A 13,166-nucleotide genomic window follows, 5' to 3' on the forward strand; every position below is an offset into this window, starting at 1 on the left:
TAAATTCACACAGGACACCGGATAAGACAGGAGAAATACTCCAGATATAACAGACTGACCCTCATGCCTCCTTGCAGCATGCCTAAGGCACGTTCACACAGATGAACAGGGACCCTGGTCATCTTTCTTTTGGTGTTTTTCAGAGTCAGTAGAAAGGCCTCTTTAGTGTCCTAAGTTTTCATAACTGTGACCTTAATTGCCTACCGTCTGTAAGCTGTTAGTGTTCCACAGGTGCATGTTCATTAATTGTTTATGATTCATTGAACAAGCATGGGAAACAGTCTTTAAACCCTTTACAATGAAGATCTGTGAAGTTATTTGGATTTTCACGAATTATCTTTGAAAGACAGTGTCCTGAAAAAGGGACGTTTTTTGCATGTCATTTGCATGTCACGGGGACGTCATTTGGCCCTATTTGCATGTCACGTCAATGATATCATGTCACTGTGTGGGACTGTGGGTCAATTAACCTTGTCAGATTGGGCCTTTGGTGTTAAGTTTGGTATGGTTGCATAAGACATAAAGTTACTTCAGGCAAAACAAAAGGAGTGTGGTTGGTCGGGGAGGATGGGTGGGGTATAACACGATAGATGGGCATAGAACATGAACCTCTGGCAACCCAAAGGAAGTGTGTTCGAATCTCATCACGGACAATTTTAGCTACTTAGCACGTTAGCTAACCCTTCCACTAACCCTAACCTTAACCCTTTAACCTAACTCCTAACCTTAACCCTAACCCCTAACCCCTAGCATAGCTAACGTTAGCCACCTAGCTAATGTTAGCCACAACAAACTGGAATTAGTACATATCAAACATATTGCAAACTCGTAACATATTGTAAGAATTGCAATTTGTGACATATCATATGAATTGTCATTTGTAACATATCACACAAAATGGTTTTTGGACATCCACAAATGAATACATACCTTAAGATATCCTACTAGAGCATTGGGCCAGTAACCAAAAGGTTGCTGGATCGAATTCCCGAGCTGGCAAGGTAAAAATCTGTCATTCTGCCCCTGAGCAAGGCAGTTAACCCACTGTTCCCCGGGCCCCAAAGATGTGGATGTTGATTGTGGCAACCTGCCGCACCTCTCTGATTCAGAGGGGTTGGGTTAAATGCAGAAAACACAATTCAGTTGAATGCATTCAGTTGTACAACTGACTAGGTATCCCCCTTTCACAATAAATTAGTTCAGGTTGTAGCAGCAGTAAATCACCAATTAGCTGTACACTTTTTTCAAACATAAAAGAAGAATAAAATTGACTACGTTAAAATGCTGCTGTCACAGACACAATGCCACACATACAAAGATGAGACCTCTTTCCATCTCTATAGTCACTCCACAGCATTTAGCATCCAGTAACTCTCTCACTGCATGAATCAACAGCCATACAAACAAATGGGGTTAGAATAAAGGATTTTCTATTGTTAGCAGTGCACCTCAGAAACAACTGTTACTTTACAGAGATGTACATGTAGAGCAAAGGAGGCTGCTGAGGGGAGGACGGCTCATAATAATGGCTGGAACAGAGCAAATGGAATGGAATTAAACACATGGCAACCTTGTGATGTATTCCACAATTCTGCTCCAGCCATTACCACGAGCCCGTCCTCACACATTAATAATTATTAAGGTGCCACCAAACTCCTGTGCTGTAGAAATGCATAACAGGGTGACACTGTATACTTTGCACAGCATAGTTTCATTTCTACCTCATTTGGATTTCATGAGGAGCATGACAAACTGTCCATTAAGAACCCATTTAAGGTGAGTTACAGAGAGATGAGATACATTAGCAATTCCCTGAAGCATTTGCTGTTCTGCGAGATCATATTCTCTTCACGCAGGATCTGGATGTTATTATTAGATAGACCACCTCAGTCAGTGAGATAGGTTTTATGACCATCTGCAGAGAAAATGACAAGATATGTAACATCAGCCTGGTCTCATAGACTAGACGTAACATAGTACATGTACATTTGGTAGATATGATATGTTATGTTTGGTATTGTTACAGATAGTTACTTCAGGCAATAATGAAAGTAGGGTGGTTATTTGGGCGTACAACACAACATCAAGCAACCCAGAGGTTGCGAGTTTGAATCTCATCACGGACAATGTTAGCATTTTAGCTAATTAGCAAATTTTCAACTACTTACTACTTTTTAGCTACTTTTCAACTACTTAGCATGTTAGCTAACCCTTCCCCTAACCCTTACCTTAACCATTTTAGCTGACCCTTCCCCTAACCCTAACCTTAACCATTTACTTGAACTCCTAAACTTAACCCTAACCTTAACCCTAACCCTTTAACTCCCCACCTTGCTAACGTTAGCCAGCTATGTTACAAATTCTAGCCAGGTGGTTAACGTTAGCTAGCTGGCTAACGTTAACCACCCGGCTAGAATATGTAACATATCATATGTCTACCGTGGGTTTGCACTTCCCTCTGCAGTTATGAGCTGATAGAATCATATTACCAACCTGGTCTTAGAGCATTTCGTATTATTATTATGTACGTAAATCCGAGACTCCATTTAGTATTATATGTTACATTTCGTATGGTATTTATTAATTTGTCGATGTCCATTACACATTTCTTATGATATGTTAGGAATTTCAATTCATATTATATGTTATAAATTTGCAAACGAACAATATGTTATGAATTTCCAAAATGTACTATATGTTAAGAATTTGCCAAATGTATTATATCTTACGAATTCTAGCTAGGTGGCTAGGTGGCTAACGTTAGGTAGCTGGCTAATGTTAGCGAGGCTAAGGGTTAAGGTTAGGTTTAGGGTTAGGGTTAGGGGAAGGGTGAGCTAACATGTTAAGTAGTTGCAAAGTAGCTCAAAAGTATTAAGTAGTGGAAAAGTTGCTAATTAGCTAAAATGCTTAAGTTGTCCGTGAAGAGATTCAAACTTGCAACCTATGGGTTGCTGGATGTTTACATTATATGCCCACCCATCTGTAGCAAAAAAGTAGTAAGTTGTTGAAAAGTTGCAAATCAGCAAAACATTTTCATGAAGAGATTCAAACTCACAACCTTTGGGTTGCTAGACATTTATGTTCTATGGCCACCCATCCACTCACAACCATACCAAACATAACATATCATACTAATTTGAGTGTCCCGGATTTACGTTTACTATGTTAAGTCTAGTCTATGAGACCAGGCTGACGGAAGACACCTGGGTGAGAGACAGTGGAAAATAAAATTATCAGAAAGATTTTATTTGTCTTCTATCCTGGAACAGTCATTTATAGACTCATGGGAACAACACCAGATATTTAACTTGTGATTTATATTATCCTGAACACCTTACTATTGTGACATGTAGCCTATGAAAAGTGGCCACTGTAACCAGCTCAGCCAGAATGCTCGAAATACAGTTGGTATGTTTGAACAGAACATATTTGCCCATATTAGACTGCCTACATGGTCTAATGTTTATGATAATTGATTTACAGAATGGTGAACAAGACCAAGCAGCTGATGCTCACGTGTGTTTTTTGCAGTATGAAATAATGGGGGGTGCAAAGGGTTAGGTGGAAGGAGTCAGGCTGTTGTCACATGGTTTGTGTTTGCTGCCTGGTTAGTGGGAGTGGTTGGACAGTTATGTATTAAATCTTCAGAAACCTCACAAGTTGAAGGGGACCACAACATCTGCATTGGCCTGAAAATATGGAAATTCCTGCCGTAAACCTCAAGGTAAAGTCGGTTGTTAACATGTTTGCAATAGTTGTAAGTCGTACATACAATGCTGACTTTATTTACATTGCTCTTACTTGATACGCACTTCGACAGTATTTACATTATTTTATTAACGTGTCACATCAGCCCGGTTACAGTTACAGGAACATAAGCGCTCTGTCATTGTAGACTAAAAAATAGCAACAATTGTGTAACAATCTATCGTGCGTGAAATGACTCAGTCAGGGCTTATCACGAGATGCTGAGTTCGTGGTTTAAACTTCTCCAATCAATTCACGTTCTTAATTTATTGTAAATCACTGATCGTTTAATGAAATGTCAGGCATCCGTTATCAATTCAAGTGGAGTTGACGCAAATTGCCTCATTGGGCACTAAAAATTTGAAAATCACGTGTGTGATGTTGACTTTCTTTGTCCCCACAGGCCATAGTACTAATGCACTGGCTACTGACCATCTGGTGAGTAAGTGGGTGGGTGGGTTGGCTCCTCAAGGGTTTTTCATACACCTGTGGAATTTCGCTTGTTGCCGACTCTAACTGAGGAAAGTGGTCTACATGGTTCACTTGTGTTGCGTTTTCTCTGTGGATGGCTGCACAAAGATAATGCTCTACCTGAAGACTTCATAGTTAGTCAGTCACACAAGAGGCAGACTTTAACCACTGGCTGATAATGAACCATTTCTCACCTACATGCTTTGCCTCCAGAGTTTGTCAAATACAATTGTCAATTTGGAGATATATATTAGGCCTACTCTTTTAGAGACGCTAGTGTATGCTGAACATTTGGAAGTGTGTGTTGGTATTTTGTACTGTGTGTGGTTCCTAGGGGCTGCATGGCCTGGCTGCCCCCCTCCTATGCCTGGGGTAACTTCAGTGTCCTGGCTGTGGGTGTGTGGGCCGTCGCTCAGAGGGACTCCATCGATGCTGTACTTATGGTGAATCACTTCCTCAAACTCCTGTACCATCTCAGACAGAAAATGCCAAAGAATAACCCCTCAATTACACACAACATTACATAAAATGACATCGGATTTCCAGTCAACCCACATAGTAAATCATGGAGTTGAGTTTAGTCGGCTAGCTATCAATAAGAATCATCCTACCTCATCAGGCTCTTATACACATTTGTCTAGTTTCTGCATTTCTCCTCCAGTTTCTTATCGGGATTGCAGTGACGATACTGACGGACATCATCCATTTTGGGATCTACTATCCGCTGGCCGAGGGTCTAGCAGAGAGGAACAGGGACACATTCCGCTTCAGTGCGGGCATGGCCATCCTGGGCCTGCTACTCAAACCTGTCTCTTGCTTCTTCGTCTACCAAATGTACAGAGAGCGCGGAGGAGATTACAATGTCAACTTTGGTGAGTATGACTAGGTGTGAGTAGAGACAGCAGGCGTTAACCATTAGTTTACAGTAGGGCTAGTTACTCACTGTCACTTCTAATGGTAGAAATAAGGTTTTGGGGTTTGTAGAAATAGTCTCAGGACTATCCCTGGACTGGTATGGACAAAGTCCGAAGCATGGTGTGATGTGATATCATCCTAGTGCCAAGGAGTTGTTGACAGGAAATAACATTCTCCAGGCTGTAATCTTGCCTGGGCTGTTTCGTGTCGTTGGCCATGAGAGGATTGTAGTGCACAGGCTGGCTGCTCAGAGCCTTTGTGTAAAACTGTACTGCAGACAGATCAAACCAGAGTCAAGCTAATTGAGTTACAGAGATGGTCACAAGACAAATGCGCCTGAGACGCCCACTAACTAGTGGACCATCCTAGCCAGGTCACATATCATCGATTAGCAAAATAATCTGATTGGAGTTCCTGTCTTTCCCAGTTAATTGGAAGAATACAGTAAAGGACAATTAGACAGTGGAATCTATAATGGCAGTGGCAGAACCATTCCCTTCTCAACTTGATCTAAGTCAAACTGAGATGTTGGCACAACACAAGTCCTGTGTGTTTTTGCAGAGGTTTGGTGACTGTTCTCAAAACCTACTGGAACAGGAATGGCATGTTATGTTGCCCCATAGAGCAGTAGGGCATGCCTGAAATCCTTTTGAATGGTGTGTTCATACTAGATAATTTGATGGTTCTGTCAGGCCTTGTTACCCTGAATAGACAAAGATATGTTTTGTCAAAAGTTGTATGAGTTGATCAACCCAATTTGACTCCCTTGTTTATTCAAATAAGAATAGCGCATTAATGAAGTCTGTGGTAAAGTTGAATGATGCACAGCAGGTACATGTGACTGATTGGAAACTAGGTGATTAATATAGTTAATGTTCTAAGTTTTCAAGGTCTCTTTTAAATGCTCTCTGATTGCTTGACATGGGGGGGGGGGGGGGGGGCTCTGGGATCAAGGTGGCGTCCTGCAGTGCTATACACCAAGGACAAGGCAATCAAGGTGTGTCAATTTAAAACCATTTAACGCTGATAAGTACAGTACATTATGTAGAATTACAATACCAGAAGTTAGTATTTTGATTGACAGTCATAAAAACACTTCTCGCATTACTTTGCCCCTTGACATTACTTACAAGAAACTAGGCTGTAGTCTATTTCTTGTACCAGCGTTTCTATAAGCATTCAAGTGCATCACCCTTCTACATTATTACACATGATAACAGAGTAAGTAAACCATTTATTTATTCCACTTTCATCATGAATATTAAAGGTAAACTCAGCAAAATTACATTGCCATCAGCAGCACTGCAGATATTGAGACTAGATGCAAGACTTCGCCCACACACACACAGTATCTGTGCACGTGCACGGGTTCGCTTCACGCTGTTCGCAGCATGGTAGCCTGGGCACCAAAACAGAGAAGTTGAACCTCGCACTTCAATGCTCTCAGTTGTTGTGGAAATTGACCAACTATGCTGTTTACTTTCTGCATCATATCTTAGTCTAACTTTAAGTCAGGGCACAAAACCCTGTTATAGTCAGCTTTTGTCATCCCATACCAAACATCCAATTGTCACCATTTCACTAAACCGCACTCTGTCGCACTACCAGTGATTGAATGTTGTCTTTAGCTTTCTGTCTGTGAGTGGAAACAATCCTCTGTCTTGTCTGTTGTATCTCTGTTCTGACCCTGTTTGCGTTTTGTCTCCATCTTTCCCCCCTCTGCTGCTTGCCTCTGACCCCTCAGACTTAGACACCTCAGTGGACAGTCACTGCACCACGGATAGTGCCGACAGTGCCTTTATCGGCCGCCGCTACTGATCCTCATCTTCTTTTTCATCATTCCTTTATTTCCATCAATCCTCTCCTCCCCTCACACAGGAAGTAAGGGAAACTGCTGGGCTGAAGAACTACAGGCATGCCTCTACTTCCTGTCCTGTTTTCTGACTGTCCAGTCTTACCTCTTGCCACATGACTCCAGTATCTGTGTTTGTGTCCCATCATCCTCCTCTGCCAATCACACATCATATCTGCTTGTCACTCCTTCCTAAAATTCTGAAAGTGACATCTGCTTCACTCCATGAACATGATCTTTACATATTCTTGCTTGACGTTTGTGCTTTTGTTTGATTTTAATGTTTTTATGACTTTACGAAGTAAAGAATATTTTGGACTGCATCTGTATTTATCAGAATAAGGTTGAATATTTAAGGTCATAAATGGATGATTTGAGATTTTAACAACTTTGTGCACTTAAATATTGCAGTGTTAGACTTTCGAAAATGAATTTATGCAGACATTTTAAAGTCATATTTTTAATAAACGCTATTTAAGTGAAAATGCTCAATCTATTTTTGCGTCAGTGTTTTCGTTATCTGATTTTCATTAAGGTTGGATCTTATAAGATTGATCACGTCGGGCACTCAATTCTATGTTCCCAGGTTTGGTTTTAGGCAGCCATTGGTATTCTGTCAGAGTGACCATACAGGACTGGGTGACTGTTCAGTATGCACTAGTGGTTCATCATGAGTGAATACTGCAGCCTGTAGGATTATCCCCACATATTTCCTCTTCAAAAGTGTGTTATAAATCAAGTTTGTTTGCGATGTGGTGTTTTGAAGGGACTCTCATATACAGGGTTTTCAGTGTAAACTATTCCCAAGGAGTTTGGCTTTGTAGATATTCATTCCTTTTATCTCCTGGGTGGTGTTCTGTTCCTCCCTTTTCATTTGGCTCACCTGACTGTGGTAGTCTAACACAGCTATGATTGTGTGTGTGAGTCCTGCAGCTTGGAGTCATTGAATGTAATTTGCCATTTTCTGTATGAACTTTCAACCTTAACATGGAGGTTGATGGTGGGTTTTATGTTGAAACAATGATAAAAACATTTGACAGTTTAATGTTCTGTGTATCAGCTAATTTTTTAAAGGTCTGTCTTGTCTCTACACAGCAGGCTTCCCCAGTGTAACACGAAACAGAGATGCTTACCAGTCCATTGACCAGCAGGACCAGTCCACCAGCTCAGCTAACCCCTTCAACCAGGCCGAGGGCACCAAGCCTGGACCACCACACTCCTACTGAGATACAGCACTCACTTTATTCTCTTGGAATTACATGGTGTCATGAAGACATCCATAATGCTTTTCCATATGTATTTTTTTTCCTTTCATATGGGTATTTGCGAACTGCAGAAGACCTTTGTCCTGAGCTTTATTCAATCCCTTACCAGTAATGCCTCGTTCTAAATACTCACTGTCATGGTAAAATAATATGATCTGCTTACTGTATGCTTGATGCTCAGGGTAATGTCACATACACTGGAAATACCTTGGACACAAGCCCAACACTAAAATGAGAGAAGTGAAGTTTTTTAATTTTAGGGTGTAGTAACAGTGGGATAATACAGAATTATACAGTGGCGTTTGCCTGCCCTCTTACTAATATCTACCCTGTCCTAAATGCTACTATATTTCTTACTTTGTGACTTTATTTAAAAGATGCCTGATGAAAGGTCTGTGTTGTCCTAACCCTTAAAGATGGACATGAGCGTTTACAACAGTATTATTGCCAGTGTTTGGAATAACCAGTGCTCTGGTTTTGTGTTATTTTAGTAAGCCTTATGTTAGTGTATCATAAGCAATTCTCAGCACCACCATCTACTCAAATCAAAAGATATTGAAGATAATGTCAAATACAGAGGATAATGGTGGTACAGTTTGGAAACCCTTCCATTCGACTATTCATTTTAACACAGTGCTGTCAGCCATTTCCAGGTTTACCTCACTATGTGACAGAGCATTACAGCTTTCAGGGAGGATGTGTATCTCTTGTTGTAAAGTGAAATATAATCCTCTGTTAGATCCTGTTTCAGGATCAGGAGTGTTTTGAAAAGGTCAAGATGTAGAAAGCGTGCAAGTTATTTGATCTGTAACGATTCTTTGACATTCTTTTTTGAAACTAGTTCACTGTGAGTATACTTTTAAAATCAGAATTAAGAATATGAGAGACTTTCTGCCTTCTATACCTTACGGGTAGGATTTACCTCTGAGCTGAGAGAGAAGCAGATGCCTGTTACAGCCCAGTAAATTTGAACCAGGAAGAACAACTATATTCCCGGTTGTGATTTGCATAGTTTTGTCAGTGTTTAACAGGGCACATTCCTTGTAGAATGTTATCACTTGTGTCCTCAATCATTCTAAATGCATATTTTTTTTATGTACCTGATCAATTTTGTATGATTTTTGTCTTTGCCTTTCATGTGTAAATGCACTTAAGCCTTCGTCAAAGAGCACTACTCTTAGCTTTACATTGACTGTTTTTGAACAACTAATGTGTTTGTTCCAGCAGTGTTGAGTTGTTCTCTTGATAAAATACAGAAACTCTTTATTGATCTGAATGAGTTACAAGCCATATTGATTTGAGTAACATGGGTGAATACCAAACATTCACAACCTTGCAATTCTATCGACAAGTTAATAAAAAAAACTACAGCTCTGACATATCATTTACATTTTTCATGGAGTGTTTTATTGAAGTATTATCCAGGGTTGAGAAATATATATGCATAATGTACTTTTTAGAAACTAAATGCTGCAGTACTTGCACTTACAACCAAATGCTATACCCTTGCACTTGTCTATGAATACACTAGACAATGAAACCGTTTTCTACACTTAACAAAAATATTAATGCAACAATTTCAAAGATTTTACTGAGTTATAGTTCATATAAGGAATTCATTCAATTGAAATAAATTAGGCCCTAATCTATGGATTTCACATGACTGGGAATACAGATATGCATCTGTTGGTGACATAGACCTTAAACAAAAAGGTAGGGGCGTGGATCAGAAAACCATTTAGTATCTGGTGTGACCACCATTTGCCTCATGCAGCACAACACATCTTCGTATGAAGTTCATCAGGCTGTTAACATTCAATTCTCTGGCAACAGCTCTGATGGACATTCCTGCAGTCAGCTTGCCAATTGCACGCTCCCTCAAAACTTGAGACATCTGTGGCATTGTGTAGTGTCACAAAACAGCACATTTTAGAGTGGCCTTTTATTGTCACCAGCACAAGGTCCACCTGTGTAATGATCATGCTGTTTAATCAGGTTCTTGATATTCCACACCTGTCAGGTGGATGGATTATCTTGGCAAAGGAGAAATGCTCACTAACAGGGAAGTTAACAATTCTGTGCACATTTTTTGAACAATACGCTTTTTGTGCTTATGGAACATTTCTGGGATCTTTTATTTCAGCTCATGAAATATGGCACCAACACTTTACATGTTGTGTTTATATTTTCGTTCAGTGTAAACAACAGATCTTTTACATTTGTCTTTATATAAGACAATACAGAGCACTGTTTCTACAAGGTGCACAGTACAAGACAACATGGCTATTGTTGGCTAAGTTGTTTCCATTGACTCTATAGGAGAGCCTGTCTGACAGGCATTATAATAGAACCCACTTGAGCTCTTCTTAAACATATCATTGACAATTTATAGTGCTGTATGATTTTCAAAGTAGTGTCGTGGAAATTCTTACACAGGGACACTCGAAGTCAATCTTAAATGAATCACCCTTTATTTGTCAGGCCACTGGAGAGGTTCCAACCAACTCAATGCCCCATAGTACACATGTCAATCAGGAGCTCTGCTTGGGCAGTCCCAGCAGTTGTCTTATATACGGCTATTCACAGACAACTTATATTTGCATGATTTAGCATAATTAATTAATCATTACCGTTTTTTCATTAATGTGACCGACCAATAATGGTTCATAACATGTGACAGACCAACACCCCACGAGGCTTCTCTCTAGGCTGAGACCTTGAAATTGAGATATCTTTCTTTCATGCCAAATTGCAGATACTGATAAGTGAGGATTTGTTAAATTAGTCACTTGCATGAACACATAAATTGGCTATTAGAACAGCACATGAATAGAACACAGAAATTAGTTATCAGAAAAGCACAAACATTAAAATTCCCTTACAGTACTTTTTATTAAGGTGACCCCTAAACAGGCTTTACCATATCATACATCTCCCTCATGCATCATAATGATGTTCCCACCATGTCCCTTCCTTTTTCTTCTTCCCTCTCTTTCAATCTGTCTCTCCTCTCAGACATATCTCTGATAACCTTGGCACTGCTCTTCCCTGCCAGGAGCCACTCCACAGCCCCACCACTGCTTTGATTTATCATAGACTGGACAGGACACTGATCTGCCTTGGTTTACAGCCCTGCCCCTTTTACACTCAACTGTATTTATTCTGTAGGTATTATATTTAATACATTGTCAAAGCTTATTTAAACTCGAAAAATCTAGGAATCTAGGAAGAATTTATTAATTGGCTTTTGGGGAGAGATCACTCTGGAATGCAATTCTGCTGCTACTGTTAGTTTACCAAAGTTACCAGAATCTTCAGCCATTTTGGTAATTAACAGAAAATCTATGGCACTCTATCGTAACTTTAGTAATTTATACTTCAATAACTGTTATTTTTCAGAATTATTCATATATTGTATTCATTTTTTACATCTGTCTCCATATTTTCCATGAATTTCTAGTAGATAGACCTTATGGTTCAAGATAAATTAGCCTAATTAATGAAAAAAAGCATCTAATCAACAATGGCATTACTTTCAATTAACTCTGCAACTCTTCAAACTATTGACATAGTAAACTAAATAAAGTTGTGTAAAAAAAATATAAAGGATATTTCATGCTGAAACCCTCACCCGTGACCCACTCCAATTTGCATACCGCTGCAACAGAACCACAGATGATGCAATTTCAATTGCACTTCATATTGCCATCTCCCACCTTTACAAGAGGGGAAATAACAATGTGGGAATGCTGTTCATTCCCCTCCAAGCTCATCACCAAGCTAGGGACGCTGGGACTGAACCCCTCCCTCTGCATCTGGATCCAGAGGGTGTTAATGGAAGCCTCTCCAACATAATCCAAGTAGAGTCTAGGGCAGCTGTCTAGGCCACTTACTTTTTTCAATCTTTACTAATGACCTGCCATTGGCTCTGAGTAAAGCCTGTGTGTCTATGTATGCTGATGACTCAACACTATACACGTCAGATACCACAGCAAGTGAAATCACTACAACACTTAACAAAGAACTGCAGTCAGTTTCAGAATGGGTGGCAATAAATAAATTAGTCCTAAATATAAAAAATAAAAAAAAATAAAAGCATTGTATTTGGGACAAATCATTCCACTAAACCCTAAACCTCAACTAAATCTTGTAATGAATAATGTGGAAATTGAACAAGTTGGAGTAACCCTGGATTGTACATTGTCATGGTCAAAACATATTGATGCAACAGTAGCTAAAATGGGGAGAGGTCTGTCCATAATAAAGCGTTGCTCTGCCTTCTTAACAACGGTATCAACAAGACAGGTCCTACAGGCCCCAGTTTTGTCCCACCTGGACTACTGTCCAGTCGTGTGGTCAGGTGCCACAAAGAGGGACTTTGGAAAATAACAATTGGCCCAGAATGGAGCAGCACTGCTGGCCCTTAAATGTACATGGACAATATGCATGTCAATCTCTCCTAGCTAAAAGTAGAAGAGAGATTGACCTTCATCAATACTTGTATTTGTGAGAAGTCTTGACATGTTGAATGCAAGAGCTGTCTGTTTAAATTACTACTACTTTACTACTTTACTACTTTAGCTAGGAGAGATTGACATGCATATGGTCCATGTACATTTAAGGGCCAGCAGTGCTGCTCCATTCTGGGCCAATTGCTCAGACACTCATGCATACCCAACAAGACATGCCACCAGAGGTCTCTTCACAGTCCCCAAGTCCAGAACAGACCATGGGAGGCACACAGTACTACATAGAGCCATGACTACAAGGAACTCTATTCCACATCAAGTAACTCATGCAGGCATTAAAATCAGATAGAAATCTGATAAAAATACACTTTATGGAACAGCGGGGACTGTTTAGAGACAAACACACAGGCACAGACACACGCGTACACACACGATAACATACTCACT

At 40.0% G+C, this 13,166-nt stretch overlaps 1 protein-coding gene across 5 annotated transcripts; it reads left to right on the forward strand.

Moving 5' to 3' along the window:
• Positions 1 to 3,554: 3,554 nt before the first annotated feature.
• Positions 3,555 to 9,638, forward strand: agtrap (angiotensin II receptor associated protein). 5 transcript variants are annotated; one of them, XM_014133579.2, is made up of 5 exons: positions 3,555 to 3,724; positions 4,151 to 4,185; positions 4,553 to 4,661; positions 4,880 to 5,090; positions 7,012 to 7,470. In XM_014133579.2, exons 1-5 carry the CDS (start codon positions 3,698 to 3,700, stop codon positions 7,179 to 7,181), a joined length of 552 nt encoding a protein of 183 aa, XP_013989054.1. In that variant the 5' UTR covers positions 3,555 to 3,697; the 3' UTR covers positions 7,182 to 7,470. The 5 variants fall into 5 exon arrangements, with proteins under 5 accessions (XP_013989054.1, XP_013989056.1, XP_013989059.1 ...); XM_014133581.2 differs by lacking the exon at positions 7,012 to 7,470 and adding an exon at positions 8,060 to 9,638 and having other exon boundaries at positions 3,560 to 3,724; XM_014133584.3 differs by having other exon boundaries at positions 3,561 to 3,724; positions 6,878 to 7,150.
• The last annotated feature ends 3,528 nt before the right edge of the window (positions 9,639 to 13,166 follow it).

The sequence above is a fragment of the Salmo salar genome, chromosome 12, assembly GCF_965601325.2.
Source record: "Salmo salar chromosome 12, fSalSal1, whole genome shotgun sequence".
Lineage (NCBI taxonomy): Eukaryota > Metazoa > Chordata > Actinopteri > Salmoniformes > Salmonidae > Salmo > Salmo salar.

Excerpts from the sequence above, each read along its gene's own strand:
- agtrap (XM_014133579.2), top strand. The coding sequence starts at position 3,698 with ATGGAAATTCCTGCCGTAAACCTCAAG. Across the intron at positions 4,186-4,552 it reads CACTGGCTACTGACCATCTG|GGGCTGCATGGCCTGGCTGC; the intron begins GTGAGTAAGTGG and ends TGTGGTTCCTAG. Across the intron at positions 5,091-7,011 it reads AGATTACAATGTCAACTTTG|GAAGTAAGGGAAACTGCTGG; the intron begins GTGAGTATGACT and ends CCCCTCACACAG.